At 36.0% G+C, this 17058-nt stretch overlaps 2 protein-coding genes across 2 annotated transcripts; one reads left to right on the top strand and one right to left on the bottom strand.

Annotated features, from left to right (window-relative positions):
- Positions 1-5785: 5785 nt before the first annotated feature.
- LOC130990621 (protein FAR1-RELATED SEQUENCE 5-like) lies at positions 5786-7525 on the bottom strand. Its single transcript, XM_057914840.1, has 3 exons — positions 7221-7525; positions 7001-7115; positions 5786-6907 (listed from the first exon to the last, which is right to left on the bottom strand). The coding sequence occupies exons 1-3, from the start codon at positions 7523-7525 to the stop codon at positions 5786-5788; spliced, it is 1542 nt and encodes a 513-aa protein (XP_057770823.1).
- Positions 7526-8568: 1043 nt separating this feature from the next.
- Positions 8569-16226, top strand: LOC130990353 (protein Dr1 homolog). The gene is made up of 6 exons (XM_057914572.1): positions 8569-8854; positions 8953-9013; positions 10808-10897; positions 12818-12912; positions 14129-14197; positions 15885-16226. Exons 2-6 carry the CDS (start codon positions 8959-8961, stop codon positions 16047-16049), a joined length of 474 nt encoding a protein of 157 aa, XP_057770555.1. The 5' UTR covers positions 8569-8854; positions 8953-8958; the 3' UTR covers positions 16050-16226.
- The last annotated feature ends 832 nt before the right edge of the window (positions 16227-17058 follow it).

Consider the following 17058-nt stretch of genomic DNA (forward strand, 5'->3'; position numbering starts at 1 on the left):
TCGTCATATTTCCACAATCCACGATCCTTTGCAATGGCGATGTCGTGCAACACCATGGTCTCAATGCGCCTTTCCCACGGAGATACGTAAAAGATGTCATCCTGATTGATTGGTACAAGGGGTAATGGTGGAGCCATTGATACTTCTTATTTAGGGTATGAGAATATAGAACTATGAGGCGTTGCCGAAAATTTAACTCAGCCACTTATCTATTTATAGGGGATTTCCAAAAACATACACGTATATATTCTTTTAAGAATATAGAACTTGATAAACCATGGCACTATTTGTAAGTGTAATAATCCAAAAGTGATATAATTTTGATTGCCGATCTATGTGCCAAAAGTTATAGAATTTTGATTGCCGATATATGTGCCGACAGTCAGGTGTACAGATACAACCTCGAAATCATTGCATGCATATAGACAATAGTGGTCATATTTTTTTTGTTCCAAAAACACTGTTATCGTTTGACTTGCCGATATTTGTGCCGAATAATTCAATTGACCAAATGCCAACTAGCATGCATAGTTCAAAATCTGCCAAATCTGCCGCGCTTTATCGACATACTCATAATTGTATATACATGAGGTTTGGTTATGCTCATTTATTTACCTTTGTGTGATTTAACGATATTAGTATATATTTAATCTTCGCATTTAATTTTCATGTATATTTTATGTTATCTTCAATATAAAATATATATACACACGGGTTAAAACATAAATTACAATACATATTAGAAATAACATTAAGCATTGCAATAAATTTTTTACAAATCCCAACAGTCAACAACTATTGCCTACTAACCGATATTTCCATAGAAAAACAAACAACATCAATTTTTCAATGAGAGGACTGCCCCTCTTAACATTAATAACTAATAATATTCCCATTCATATTCATTCTCGTCTACATATCTTCAGCTTCGGCCGGGGATTCATTTCCATGTGAACCCCCTGGGGTCGATGGTGGCGAGGCCTCGAATATGCTTTTAAGGAGAGGCCAATCACTTTCTCCTTCGTCGTAGTAGTATAGCATAAATGGTTTATCCTGGGATGAAAATAGAACTTAATAAACATTACACAAGTTTGATTATTCACATAAAGATTAAAATCCATTGAAGACATACCGCTTGTATATCGCGCCATGTGCTTTCGGTTGCAAGCACTTTGTTATTGACTCTGTCGTACAGTGTAGGATACAAAGACAAAAGCATAGAGAAAAGCCTATAACGACGTTCCCATTCATACAACTTTCGCTCATACTCCTCCAACGATATGAGAGGCTGATATCCTGCGTCCCTAATCGTCTTAATGTTTTCAAGGCATTGACGATTAGTCTCCACGTCGCCAAAAACCCACGCGCCACGGGCTCACTCCCAATGAAGATCACACAAAACGGACGTCTCCAGCTGTCTCGACCATGGTGGAATGTAGAATACGGTGTCTTGGCTAATTCGTCTAAAAGGAGGCGGAGGAACCATCGTAGTTATGCAGTTGTCTACCGTATGTGTTGACAAAAATGGAAATTATTTGCTTCTCTATTTGTAGACAAGCAAATGCATAGTTGAAGTGGTCAAACCTCGTGCAAACTGTCAGCTTGATTTGCGCATGCATTGTTTTCGATATCATATCTTCTAGAATTTAAGTCCAAAAACTGATAAGTATTTTATGGTAACTTTTGGGGCGTTCAAGCTTCGTACTTATTTAGTGCGAGCAGTAACATTTTTATTTATTTATTCTGGAAATACTACACTTAATGATAAATATATAATATTTTGTGACATCCATGCAGTTGCCTTGAATTTCGGCCGAAATTCAAGGCACGCCACAGTCAGTGTACATGCATACTTCAAATCATCTGAAATTGCCAATGAGAATGTGATAAGATGTTGCCTGACTGTGTTGAATAAAAAAAAATATTCATACGATTTCATCGGAACCATAAACAACGTATAAAGTTACATACACAGTAGAGAATAGTATTAAACACTAGATACATCGTCCGATCCGGCGTGCGAACCAATATATTCATAAGACCCATAACCACTATCCGTATTACTGTAAGACCCATTAGTAGGTGCCTCGCCATCATACGAGCCGTAGCCACTAATTTGCGTATGATCGAATGACGCATTACCAGTACTGACGCCTACAGCGTGGTCCACCGGAGCGCTTGTAACTTCTTCGGATGAGGTACTCGAGCTTAAAATCAAGTTGGTTCTACCAGGCGGCGAATGACTCGCAGAGTTGATTTCACAACATGAGAACAAACGCTTCAACAGTTTGAAGTTTAACTCCCCTTCAATAATGTAGCGACGATATTTTGGGTAAACCTACAACATGGTTTAAACTCCGACAAATATAATACGTAACATGATATAATACCATAATATATGGAATATAAGTAAATGGTAAAACCTGGCAATACATTTCCCAATTGAAGTCACTTGCGATGACTTTGTTCGTACGCTCACAGTATTGAACTCCACCTTTGCTAATAATGTTATGGAAATCAAAGTAACGCGCCTCCCACTCTAAGACTTTTTCCGTATATTGATCCAAAGTGATGTTGATATTCCATGGAGAACGCGAAAGACGAGCTTGAACTCTCGCAAGAGCATGTTCGTTGTACTCAGGGTACCCGTTTGCCCATTTCCCAGCGTCTCTGGCCGCATTGAGATTTTTTAACACTAATGTTTCAACTGCACGAGACCATGGAGCCACATAGAAACAACAATCTTGATCAATTGGTTGTGGAGCCATTGTGTAAACATTCAAAATGCATGCTTGTTTGTTTTTTTTTTTTTTTGGGGCTGGAGTCCATAAAAAAGAGGTATATTTGTACCAGACATTTAATGCAATACTACAGTTGACTACATGCAGAGCTCTTACCATCTTGTTACTGAAAAAAGGCATAAGGCTGCAGCCGCAGGGGTATTGTTTGATTTTTAGCGTAGCCTAGACTTTTCCACACATTTGGGTCAAACTGCAATAGTGTCTTCAAAAGTAAAAGCTGTATTGTGTCATCGAAATTTGTCGCCTAATAATTTTGCCAGCGATAATGGTCAATTTGAAAAGACAACACTGCAAAGTAGTAGTAAAAAAAAATGCTAAGGCAACATCCTCAAAATTTCAAGACTTCGGCAACGAGAGATTTGGCAACCTACGAAAATAGTCGCCAAACGAAAAAGTGACTTCGTGGAACGAATTGGACGAATGAAATTTATTCGGCAAATAATGAAAGTGTTAAGCGCTAGTAGGTAGGCCAAACTAAAAATATAGATCAAATAAAACAACAAAAAGAGGGAATATTCAACATCTGCCGAATATATTCGCCGAACAAGGAATACACTTCGCCGAAAAACCTGCCGGAGTTTTACTGTTTTCAGCATCTATAAAAAGCATTGCCATCTCTTCATACTGAACAAGTCATAGGGCTGCAGCCGCAGCAGGCTATTGTTTGTTTTTTTGCTTAGCGTGGTCTTTTATAAACATTTGGGTCAAAATGCAATAGTGTATTCAAAAGTAATAGATGAGTAGTCTCATAAAAATTTGTCGCCTAATAATTTTGCCAGAGATAATGGTCAATTTGAAAAGACAACACTGCGAAATGGTAAAAAAAAAAAAAAAAAAAAATTGCTAAGCCAACATCCACAAAATTTAGAGACTTCGGCAACGAAAGATTTGTCGACCTCCGAAAATAAGCGCCGAATGAAAAAGAGACTTCGGCGAACGAATTGCACGAATGAAATTTATTCGGCGAATAATGAAAGTATTAAGCGCTAGTAGGTAGACCTAACAAAAATATAGAAATTCAGCAAAATAAAAATATAGATCAAATAAAACACCAAAACGACATAATATTCGACAACTGCCTAACCTATTCGCCGAATAATGAAGACATTTCGCCGACAAAGCTACCGGAGTTTAACTGTTTTCGGCAACAATAAAAAGCATTAAACAGAGCTTTAAATATATTCGCAATTTTTCCACGAACATGTACCTTCTAATGATATGTACACTTATAGATTCAAAAACAAAAAAGTTCAAGGTATTTGCTATAAAACTCCTCAAATCCTTGAAAGACTAAAGTTCAAGTCCAAGTCCTGCATCAATACAAACCAAATTTTTTTTAATACATTACTAATAATTACAAAAAGAGAAAATAATTATAGATCTAATACATAATCAGTTCAAACCTCATAGTCGTCATCCAGATTGGGAATTACTGGTTCTTCATTATCAATAATATTTACATATGTCGACAATTATGTGAAATGTAAATTAGACTCTCGAAATTAATCAACAATATACATAACTACAATTAACTAAAAAATTCAATATCAGAAAGTACAAGAAACATACCCTAGAATCAGCATGAATCCAACCAAAATTTTCATCCCAAGTATCATATGGGACATCAATATCATGAGAAGCCGATGGCATAGCGAAGGGTGCAGGATTACTAACATCGTCGGAGTTGTGCAACTTACGTTTCTGAGCTGGACGCCTTTGGCCACCTGTCAAAATACGCTTGATGATACAAAGATGAGAATAATAGTACAATATATTCTTACGACACAAAACATGTAAAATATATTTGACCCCACATGCTTTCTTGCGTGCTATTTGTTGATTAGCCTTGCCTTTAGAGTCGTCAGTTGGAGTGGGATTTACAGGTTCTTCACCAGTAATAATTTTCGCATATGCCTACAATTATACCAAATATAAATTAGGTAAAAAATTACACACAAGGAATTTATAAGTAGTAATAAATAAGTACTTGAATATCACAAAGTACAGGAAAAATACCACAGAATCAGAATGAGTCCATGGAGAAGTAGGTGTGTCATTAGGATTAGCAGTACCCTGAGAACCACATGGCATATCAAACAATGTACAGTTCCTAACATTGTCCGAGTGCTGCAACTTACGTTTCTGAGATGCACGAGTGTCACAACCTGTTACATACAATTGATTGTATAAAAATGAGTACGGAAGATGAGAATAATAGTACAGTACTACAATAAAATCTTCTACATCTATCCTGCTTGCTTGTCCGATACTTTTCGGCCAATGCCAAAAATTTTCGGACAACTCACCTTGGGCAAATATTTCGGCGCGTGGGAAAAAAAATCGGCAAACGCGACAAATTTTCAGAAATTTTCTAAAATTGTTCGGCATATGCCAAAAAATTTCGGACAACTCACCAACTTTCTTCTTCTGTATTTTTTCCTTGCCCTTGCCTTTAGATCTATCCCAGTGTCTTTCAATTCTTGAATTGGTTTCACCACGTGTCTTTGCCACTTTCGGATTTCGAAATGCAACACCTCCTTTCGGCAAGTTAGGCTTTTGTCTTGCCGACACATTTGAGGCTTCTTTCGAACCATAAACCTCCTCACGCAATGATGCTAGGCGGTTCATAATAAGGCCACGCTTATCAGTATGCATTTTTGCATATTCGGCAAGCTCATATGTGGACCGCATCAAGTGATTCACAAAGGCCAAACTGGATATATGCAGCTCCGTATCATTCTCTACAGCGTTGCCGAAATCTACATTCATCGAAATTCTATTCTTCGCCAGCCGAGATAGTCTGGTCAACAAATATTGTTTTGGAATGCTTTTCACATTCATAAGATAATAAATCTTGAAAATGTGAGAACACAGAAATCCCGCTGTTTCGAAAAGACGACACGTGCAGCTAGCAAGCTCACTTGATCTATTGAATTTAACAAGCCTCGGATTCCCACCAGAGTTACCAGAAGACACGGTGAATTCTATGTCATCAGAGAAGCATAATTTGATGGCCCTTTGATTAAATCAACGTTCATTGAATAACTAGCCTCATGCTCCAATTTTCGAAACACACTTCGTGTCAAGAATTTAGCTGCACTATTCAACAATTCATTGTTTTGCACAAATAACCTTGGCATTCCTATACAGAGTGCATCCTCTTCAGCTTCTTTTCGCCGCCATTGAATTTGTACTTCTTCAAACTTAAGCACAAAATCATGTAATGATATGCTTGCACTACAAAGGTTCTTAATAACCTTGTTTGTTACCTCACTACGCGATGTTGCATGTAGGCCGGCACAAAATCGCTGATTTGTAAAGACAGAGGACCACCTCTTTTTCAACCCGTACATGGTATTAAACCATCTATTCTCTTCAAGCCTGTATTCATCAATCATACACATCCAAGTTACTTCAAATTCATCCTCAGTATCACATCCATTCATACAATGAAACCAAGCTTTTTTGAAGAATGAATTCCCATTCAACTTCCCAAAATGCGATGGCGCGTTTTGGTTGATATGCCACTGGCATAGACGATGACTAGCGCTCGGGAATACGAAATCAATTGCATTCATAAGCGATTGGCATTGATCCGTAAAAATTATGTCCGGTTGTTTCGAATGCATAGACTTCAAGAAAGTGGAAAGTAACCATTCGTAAGATCGAGTGGTTTCATCAGATAGGAAACCAATTCCAAACATAACATTCTTCAAATGATGGTTCACACCAACAAAAGGAACACAAACAAGCTTGTATCTGTTGGTCCGATACGTACTATCTACAGACAACACATCTCCGAAATAATCGTAGTCCAAAGAGCTGCGAGAGTCTCTGAAGAAAAAATTCATAAGTCGCCCTTCATCATCTACTTGAAAGTCAAAATAAAAGAATGCCTCACTATTCGACATCTTGCTGAAATATTGAATAAGGCTATTTGCATCACCGTTTTCCACTTTTGTCTTCATCTTTAAGCCATTAATGTGATTATAAGCATCCTTCCGTGTAAACCCACAATTTTGTGGCCCGCCTGACTCCTTCTCAATGAATGCACAAGCCCGAGAGATGCCAATGCCTGCTGAATTCATTGCTTCTATCAAAAGTTTCTTACATTTAGACACAGAACGGGCAGACCGTAACAAATACGACTAGCCAGAGGGGAATAATTCATGATTGTGTTCTCTGTACCAAGAACTCACTTTCCATGGCTGATTACGTCTGCGTGCCACCCTTAGCTTTGCCTTACACATGGTCTTTCGATCTTGCTTCTTGTAAGTAGCCATCCATCTATCCAATGATGTCTTCGTTTCACTCCTACCATGGCAAGAGCAAAGAAATGTTTGGAAACTACATATTTTAGTATGATTAAAGTAACCTTTGTTATCTCTTGTCACACTAAACCCCTTCAGTCTTGCATACTCGCAATATAAAATATGAGCTGCTTCGGATTTTCCAACCTCTAATACCATCTCAAGTACATCAATCCTATTAAGTAGATCGACAAAATTGGCACAATCATGCTCAACATGTTGCTCATCTTCAACATTTTCCTCAACTTCTTCAACGCTTTCATCCTTATCTCCGTCTCCAACATCTGAATTATCATCACAATCTCCTTTTCCATTTACAACATTATTTTCATCAAAAAATGCTTCCTTCCTTGACGATACTTCATCTTCATCGCCAACATCATTAGTTGGATACTCGTTCAAATTAAAATCCATCATTAACCTATAATGACACAAAAATCATTCGCAATACGAACAAAAGTAATTCATATCACTATAACAAGGCAATCGCCGAAATAATTCAAAAGCTGCCGATACTTTTAAAAAAAATCATAAATAATTCATATAGTTGCCGAAACATTATAAGAATTGCCGAAATAAATGGAAATCTGCCGACATATTTCAAATATTGCCGAATTAATCCAATAACTGACGAAAATTTTTAAAATTGCCGAAATAATTCAAAAGCTTTAATTATATAGAAATCATATATCGGCATGTTTTTCGGCATGATTATATATAACTATTACACAGAATTACGCATTTGAAAGAAAAAAACTGCCGAAATTATGAAAAACCCATGAAACATGCAACAAGATAAGAAAATCATCATGTTGAGTTTAAAAATAAAACTTACGAACATCATATTATAATAATCATGAATAACAATGGACGAATCTAATTAACAAAACATAAAATCAGCAACAACAGCCGATAAAAATGGAAAAAAAAAAATGAAACTTCAAACGTGGATTAAGAACATAAAAATTCGCCGTCCTTACAAATCATACAACAACCTGACGATTTAAATTCCAAAATTCGAGCTTACGGAGCTTGCGATTTAATTTTGATATGAAAACAATGAAGAGTTTCAAAATGAGCTGATAGATTCGTAGAAAAGAAAAGTAGTCGAAGAGTCTCCTAAATATATCAATAAAAAAGTGTCATTCCAAAAAAGGCGGCAAAAATACAAATTTCTAGGTTGGGCGAAGGTTTTGCCAGCATAAGTTGCCCAATTCTGATGCCGAATTATAACGTTCCCCGAGAACGTAATGATGACTTCACGGAAGGAGTTAACAGCGTTAACTCCTCTCTACAAAAGAAAATTCAAAATTCATAAATAGGGTAAGGACACGTGTCGACTATCAAATATGAGGGTGCCGGGCACCTATGTGCGCCATAGAACTTACCATTTTAGGTACATAGTCAAAACACAAAACCTTAATTAAGCTAGTATTTTGACCCATAGTTTTCAGATCTTTATTAATGAGAATCGATTGCCACACACGCCAGGGTTAGCGCGTGGCGAATCTTGATTGACTTAGTTCGGTGAAATCTTTGCCCTAGTCGCCTGTCAGGAACCTCTCTCTCTCTCTCCTCTCTCTGACTCTCTCTCTCTCTCTCAAATCGGCCATGAGCCACCGCCTCCGACGCCGGCAAACTACGTCACATCTCTCCATCGGTTGATTGCACTTCGAAAAATATCGTTTTTCATTTATTTATATCTCGTCGTGATCTTGCAGATTCACCGCCTTTTATTCTCAGGTAACAGGAAACTGATTTCGTCTATTCTGTCATTCAATTTACCTAAGTGTATGATCTTCGTATATAAATTTACTCTGCGATTTGTTTCGTTTCTTAAGGTAAAAATGGAACCTATGGACATTGTTGGCCGAACGAAAGAGGATGCTTCCCTTCCAAAAGGTTTTCCCTTTCGCCTGTAGCAATTCAATTTTGCCCCATTTTTATGAGTTTTCATGAATTCTATTAAAAAAAAAATCTACTAATATATCTAAAGTCAAATGGACGTTTTCCTATATCCAAACGTTCGAAATAGATACATATATTGGTTGAAGATTTTGGATGGTGTAAGGTTTTGAAAAAGTCTAAATTTTGCAGCAATCATCTTTACTTGATATAGGGTTAGAATTTCAGGGTTTTTTTTAATGGGTCAGCTGTGTCTTACACTGTTGATTAGTATGCTTTCTAGAGCTTCGCCTGTAGCTGCTAGCAGTCACAGGCCTGGTTCTGTCATTGTATAGGAGATTTGTGTTGAATGTTTTACCAAGTTTGAAGTTTTGTTTGGTTTTTCTAATGACTTCTGTAATAGGTGGTTTAGTTGGGTTAATTTTGCAATCGAATCGTCTGAGCAGCTTGTATAATTAGATACCCTTATGCCCTCCTACATTTATGGAGAGTAATTGTAGTTTCTAACAAAATGTTGTATAAAGACAATTAATTGCATACATGTTTTTGTCCATCGATACATTTAGATTGCTGATCTACTAGTAGCTTTCTTTGTTTGTAGTTCTGGTGCTATATCCTATTCCAGAATGCTTGAATAATACTCCCTCCGTCCCCTAATAAGTGTCCCATGACATCAAAATACACATATCAAGGAGGGTGGTAATTTTACTCTTGTTACCCCCTAATTATTGCATGGAAACTGAAAAGTAAAAAAATTGCAATGCTTATAAGGGTAACATGGGAAGTTTTGTAGTATTTTACAATGGATTTTTGAAATAAGACACTTGTTTAGGGACAAAATTCATTTTGAAATAGGACACTTATTGGGGGATGGAGGGAGTATTGATTTAAAGGTCTTCAATACAGGACTGCTGATATTGAGGGTAGGTACTGCTGTATGGTTTTTGGGGATGATCTAGCAAGAGGAATAGGCTAAGCCGAGCATTATTTTGATGACTTGAGTTCATTGAGAGAATTTAATATGTTGGAGATGAAGTTGTTAATCTTTTGGGTATAGATTGGTTCTAGAAGCAAGTAGAAATGAGAACAGACTTTTGAAGTGCTTTGCATCCATATTTGGAGTTAGTACAGGTTCGACTTATTTGATTTGTTAGGCTTCTTTCTTAAATATGTAGATGTTTTAGAATTAGGGAATTTTGATTCAATCTAGCCACTTATGGGTACTTCAGATTGTGGACTATAGGGGAACTTGTATTGTATTAGTCAAAACATATAGCCTCTAAAGTCTAAATCAGTTCCTTGCGAGTATGGATTCCTTTTCCACCATCTTCTTTGATTACGCCACTGAGAGCTGCCTTTTCTTTTTCTCATTGGTTCCTGATTGTTCTTGTGCCATTATAATCCAAACCTGGAAATGCATCTACTTAAAGTCTTATGCATCAATAGTTGGCATTCCCATTTCAGGATATGTATATATGTCAAGAGAAAAGTATCTAGCTTTCTCTAGAGAAGGCAGCTTTCATGTTCAATCAATACTTCAGACTGCTTAGTTGGAGAAAGATGAGTTATAGGTCTCTATTTGTTCAAGAATTATGATAACATTTAATCCAAGTTACTGATTGCTAGCAAGGATGTCAAAATATTTAGTTTGGAATATGAAGTTTGTCAAGGTTTCTTGGTGAAGCAATTCTGACTACGTTCCACAACACTCTTGTTATTTTTTGTTTGAATCTATGCACATGGGATTAGTTATTTATTTGCTTATAAATAACAACAATAATTCCTTTTCAGCAACAATGACAAAAATCATCAAGGAGATGCTACCTCCAGATGTTCGTGTTGCTAGAGATGCTCAAGATCTTTTAATTGAGTGCTGTGTAGGTATGTAGCCAGGACTTTTTCTTATTTTATCATGTATTTCTTTGTTATACTAATCAGGACTAATTTGCCAGTTATATTATTAGTAGGCCATGCAGACTGTAAAATCAGTAACGATTACTTTTTATTATGAATTGCAGTAGTCTGATTGTGCATATTATCAATTTCTGAATGAAATTACTGGTTCTGAATATGTAATTCGTTTATATAGTATTGATGTGGTGGAATTTCAGTGTGTACAAACATAAAACTCTGGGGATGGACATCTAGGATGTTTTACTTGCGTAGATATAATTGGCTGATTCCAACTTTTTTTCCTATCAAAATATGTGCTAAGGCCATAATGAAGTACTAGACTGATCATTACCACACCTAAATGCAAATCAGATGGTCTTGAAAGTAAACAAGCAACTTCTTATATAAGAATGAATACTCTCATTGCAACACTTGTTGCATTTTATGGAACTTTATTACTTTGTTAGGGTTGGGGGTGTTGCTCCTTCTTGCGAGTCTTAAGGACTGCCAATTTGATTTTAGGAAACCATTTTGATGAAGTAAGATGTAAGTAGCTTGCGAACTAAGTGATTAGTTGAGAAAGTGAAGGGTGATGACAAACAGTTGAACAGAAACAAAGAATGAGGAATAATGGAGTTCTCACAACTCTCAAGCTTGCACCTGCCCAAGCAGAAAAATCGTTTGCTAACTTCTAATATTTAAAATCATATCTGAAATAAAGCATATGAATAGTCCCAACTCCCTACCCATGCAGGGTCCAATGATTAACAACCTGACAGAAATAACCATAAAAATTTGGGTTATGAAAAATATATATTGGTAAATAGGGTAACTTCTTGGTATGTCTCTTCTTCATTTATACACCTATTTTGAGAGGCCACAAATTGATGATGACTTTCAAAAGTATCTACTGCAAATTATATTAGTGAGATGTTTATTAAGTGATCTAGGGGCTTAAGTACTTGATTGAATGGATAAAGAATTTGACCAAAGGCCTCAAGTAGCTGCATTTCCTCTTTTTTGTGAATCCAGTTTGTTTAATATGATGACCATATGAATTGAATAAGTAGCCAAGTCTTCTTTATGTCGTTTGCAACTCTATTGACAATGGACCTAATTGTCTGCTATGACTTTTGGATTGAAGTCTAATTGATTTCACTAGGCTGAAGAAAACCAATAAATTAGACGTAAATAACAACGTACTGCAAGCTTACAATTGCAGCTAACTAGCACCATTATGGTTCAAACTACAATCATTTTAAAATTTATTCGAAATAGCTTCATCCATTAGAGGCACCAACTTGTTCTGCTCCAGATATATCATAAGGTCCTCATCAATATGCATCTAAAATGCCTTCAAAATAGCTTCATCCATTTGAGGCATGGACTGATTCAGCTTTGTATGTAACATAAGGTCCTTATTGTATGGATTTCGTGTACCTAGAATCCTGGTTTTTGGGTCCATTACCTTTCCTGTACACCGCCTTCAATTCCCCTTCGGCTTTCACAGCTCAAGTGCTTGACTCAGCTTATTTGTTTCTAAGTCTATTATTTTATCCTTAACAGTATTTATTGTGCATTAACATTTAACAGGTTCATTGGTTAATTTACTTTTTGCTGCTGCTCATACATTTAACAGCCATGAGGCCGCTTGGTCCTAATAGTGGATATTGTCTTACGTTTCTTTTTTTTTTTTCTTTTTTTTTTTTCTGGATGTTATCCGATATGGTTCATTGCTTATTATTAATAGAAACATCATTTTGCTCTTAGCTTTGTGCAGATTATAATGGATTTAATAGTATTATTTTCACTTCAGTCCCTGTCTTATAGAAGTGTCTTAACAGATTGTAGCATGAGGTGCCATTTTCATGTCTGATGGTAAAATGAAATCATTTTTTCTTCTTGCAGAGTTTATCAATCTTATTTCATCTGAATCAAATGAAATCTGTAACAAAGAAGATAAAAGAACAATTGCACCAGAACATGTGCTCAAGGCTTTACAGGTTTCTGCTCCGTGCACAATAATCTTCTTCTTCACTCTTTCTTATCATATTATGAAAATGTTGCTTTAATGCAGTATTTAAGAGTTTTTTTGTTGGAATTTGTAATAATTGTAGAATGCTGTGTTTTTTTTGGGGTGAAATGTGTTTGGGCTAAGAAATTTGTTTTACATAGTCAATGAAATTACACCAGCATATGGAAAAGGCTAGTTGTATTACGTTATCATTCTCCATTGCTGTTGAACTAAAAGTTTGTCAGCAGAATATATACTGCTGTGATTGCAGAACCCAAAAATTGCTTCAGGAGAGGAAACTGAGGCATGTGTTAATTCAGTCTTTCGATTTGAAAGGTCTACTCATTCTAAATAATACTGTTCAATTGCAGAAAATTGCCTGTGTCGATAATATGGTATTGTCTGTTGAGCACAGAATCTCAGGGAATAGAAGTAAAGCAAAAAAAAAGTCAATTCTTAGTAGGATCAATATCATGGTTCTTATGAAATTTGAATTCCCTGTTAGAATATGGACTGATTTGGAAACTTCGCATTTTAAAGTTGTTGGTTATCACTAGGAATTTTTTTTTCTAAGAACCTATTTAGGATTCTTGTAGAACTAAACCATCCTAAGAAATTTAGTAATAGGAAATAAAAGGACTTGGGAAACCATTGGGGTTAAGGTTTTGAAAAGTTTGGAACACTTTAAGTTCATGTATTAAGATACTCCACAATAGTATATTTTACATGTGAATATAGCAAGATGTGGTTGAGTTGACCAGCTAGGCTGTTATTCTGGGATCGCTTTTATTTTATATTGAATCTTGAATGTCAATTTGTCATTGTTGTGAGTATGTCTTTGTCTTCCCTTTTGGTTTGTGAGGTAGTAAGGAAGAAGGAGGTTGCTTTCGGTTGACTTGATCATTTGTGGGGTGCTGAGCCTTCTTTTTCCCTTGTCTTTTGTCTCCCTTTTTCTTCTTTCTAACCTGCTTTCTATTTCTGAAGTAGTTTTTATAGCCACAATTAAAATCAAGTATGGTTTTCCTGATAGTGTAGTTTGATGCTCAAGTGCTTGAAAGGAAGTTTGATTTGATTGTGAAACTGAATACATATGTAGAACCTCTGACATTGTGAATTTTTGGGGCGTAAGGTGTGAATTTACTACCCTCTCATTAGTTATTCTGACTGTATTTAGTTGTTAATGGCTATTGGAACTTTGGTTTCAGGCACTTGGATTCTCGGAGTATATGGAAGATGTTTATGCTGCATATGAGCAGCACAGGGTTGAGACTATAGTAAGCAGTACTTTCTTCCCCTCTCTGTATCTCTCTTGATTAGGTACACACGCACAGCAATGCACACGCATTGCAGGTCACACATACACAATACTGCCAGTAGATTTGCTACACGGACTCGTTTATTAGTTACGCATGATAAAGGGAAGAAGAAGATAGATATTTATGAAACCTAATATCTTGTTTGTTTCAAAAGCCAATGTCTTTGATAAAGCAACGACTCGGTATCTATCAACCACGTAATGTAATTCTGTGTCACACCTAATGTTATACATCATGCATGATGCAAATGATAAGCATAACATATATTTATTTATTACATCCAAGTAAACAATAAATTAAATATATATATATATATATAGGATGGTGATCCAGTCAGAATGCTATCTTTAGTGAGAAATGAATATATGTCAATATAAATCTACGAGAAAGCAGTTTGTAATGCACGAATAGCCGTAATTTAGTTAATATGGTGAAATTTTCGCCCTTTCCAAGATTCGAAACTCTGATTTGAATGATTATTCGTGCATTACAAGAAAGTTTATTCGTAGATTTTATTGACTTATTTATTATCAATTCTCATTCTCACGAAAGATATCATTCTCACGGGATCCTTTCTTTCACTCTCTCTCTCTCTCTCTCTCTATATATATATATATATATATATCTATATATATAGGGGAAGGCTATAGTATAAACACTTCTTAACATATAAAATACGGACTAATTAAAATGTATGAATTCTATGCAGAACACGTATGAATTTGCTATGTAAATGTATGAATTGCGAAAAATAATTTTTTTGCTACCTATGGGATTCGAACTAGGGACCATTATTTCATCCAACAAGGTGATGAATCAACCATAGATCTTGATGATCTAATGAATGGTTGAAAATGCTTCCTGTTTTATATTCTCCTATTTTATATTTATTGATATATTCTCATAATCTAATTGTTGAGATTTAATCTTTGGGCAATCGCAGTGCAAATTTCTAACTTTTATGTAGAATACATCTGAATTTGTTGTGTAAATGCCGGAATTTCGAAAATTAAACATTTTGTTCTCTATGGAATTTAAACCCAATACCTTTAATTCATCTAACAAGGTTGATTTGAATTTCGAAAATTAAACATTTTGTTTTCTATGGAATTCAAACCCAATACCTTTAATTCATCTAACACGGTGATGAATCAACCGTAGGCTGAAAATGGTTCCTATTTTATATTTTAAATAAATAAAGAGTTTTTATTTTAGCCCATCCATATGTGTGTGTGTGTTTCGATATTTGAATGCATCCGAGCAAACATAATATTCATACCTTACATAGTAAAAGACATCTCAAATTCTCAATCAAACATATCAGGTCTTAACCATATGACATATTGCCTAGCAAACTTCCCTACATGTATAAGAAAATTCCGAATCCAGAATGCTATCATTGGACCTTTAATATGCCTTGTTATGCTTCTCTATGTCTCTTGAATGATTCTAGACTTCTAAATTCAAAATGTTTGTGGGGATAGAGTGACGCAATTTGAACATAGATATGCTGTAGAAAAATCTGTCATGCTTTGGTTTCATTTTCTCTATTTTGAGGCTTCCCATTTCGCTAGTTGCATCAACCACAACAGACTCGATGGCTTGTAAAGCTCACAGCATGGTAACTAAGTGTTGATGGGTACAGGACACCATGAGAAGTGGTAAATGGAGCAATGGAGCTGAAATGACTGAAGAAGAAGCATTGGCTGAGCAGCAGAGAATGTTTGCCGAAGCACGTGCTAGGATGAATGGAGGTGCCTCTGCTCCCAAGCAGTCGGATCCCGAGACCGAACCAAGTGCAAACAGCTAACTCATTTAGATTGTCAACCACTTAGTAGGCTAGGACACTCTTCTCTCAGGACTCCGTCTTTCTTCTCGTATTGTGTACAAAATGCTCGTGGGAGTAATGTTGTGGCTCAATTTAAGTTAAGCACTCAGTGTACTGTATCTATATACAGATTTATCTGTAATTAAAATTGTTTCTCGAGATTGTGCATTTTTATCTTTTTGGTCTAGCAGAATACTGAGTCAGACTCTGTAGACAAAAACAATAGTAGCACTTGAATTATGTGTGTTGCGCAGGGGGCATATATTGCTACTGCCTTGAGCCAACCTAGCACTTGTTTAGAGTGGCTTTATATGTGGTTCGCTGTTTCAGAGTGCTTACCAAGGAAGATGTTTGCGCGTAGCTGTTGCACTGATTGTTACTCCCTCCGTCCCCGAACAAGTGTCTTCAGCCTTCAAAAACTGCATATCAAGTAGGTGCACAAATTTATTTTTTCTGCCCTTAATTATTATGGGGAACAATATGAAGGGTCTGCAAAATTATAGTGGTATTGTAGAATTAATAAGGTTAAATTTGATAGTTCAACATTGTTTTTGTATAAATTTTTTGAAACAGGACACTTACTTAAGGGCAGAGTGAATATAGTGTTAGTTGCCACCCTTGATGTCTCTTGCTTGATGTGTTATGATGATTTCTCTGCCTGAAAATTGTATTAAATTTTTTTTTGACTTTGGGGGAGGGAGCGGTAGGGTTTGAACCCTAGACCTCAATGTTCGTAGACAGGTGTCTCCTTGGTGACGAAAATTGTATTTAATTTTAAGAGTTCAGCATTTTAGCTATTAATCGCTAGGCATTAATTCACTAAACATGGTTTAGTTTCTGCTTGTGTTTGGACAAGTTATACATAGAACTTCTTTTGACTCGTCCCTAATCAACAAAACATCCACAAAGAATTTTCTCAACCTTCGTTTAACATAGGCAAAATAAATTTTGAAGTTTTTCTATTGCCCACCGCAGGTGTAGATTAGTAGTA

Source organism: Salvia miltiorrhiza, chromosome 6, assembly GCF_028751815.1.
Source record: "Salvia miltiorrhiza cultivar Shanhuang (shh) chromosome 6, IMPLAD_Smil_shh, whole genome shotgun sequence".
Classification (NCBI taxonomy): domain Eukaryota; kingdom Viridiplantae; phylum Streptophyta; class Magnoliopsida; order Lamiales; family Lamiaceae; genus Salvia; species Salvia miltiorrhiza.

Coding starts and splice junctions, on each gene's coding strand:
- LOC130990621 (XM_057914840.1), bottom strand. CDS start 7,525: ATGGATTTTAATTTGAACGAGTATCCAACTAATGATGTTGGCGATGAA. Junction 7,116..7,220: donor GCTCATATTTTATATTGCGA/GTATGCAAGACT, acceptor TTGCCATGGTAG/GAGTGAAACGAAGACATCAT. Junction 6,908..7,000: donor GACGTAATCAGCCATGGAAA/GTGAGTTCTTGG, acceptor TCTAAATGTAAG/AAACTTTTGATAGAAGCAAT.
- LOC130990353 (XM_057914572.1), top strand. CDS start 8,959: ATGGAACCTATGGACATTGTTGGCCGAACGAAAGAGGATGCTTCCCTT. Junction 10,898..12,817: donor TTTAATTGAGTGCTGTGTAG/GTATGTAGCCAG, acceptor TTCTTCTTGCAG/AGTTTATCAATCTTATTTCA. Junction 14,198..15,884: donor AGCACAGGGTTGAGACTATA/GTAAGCAGTACT, acceptor TGATGGGTACAG/GACACCATGAGAAGTGGTAA.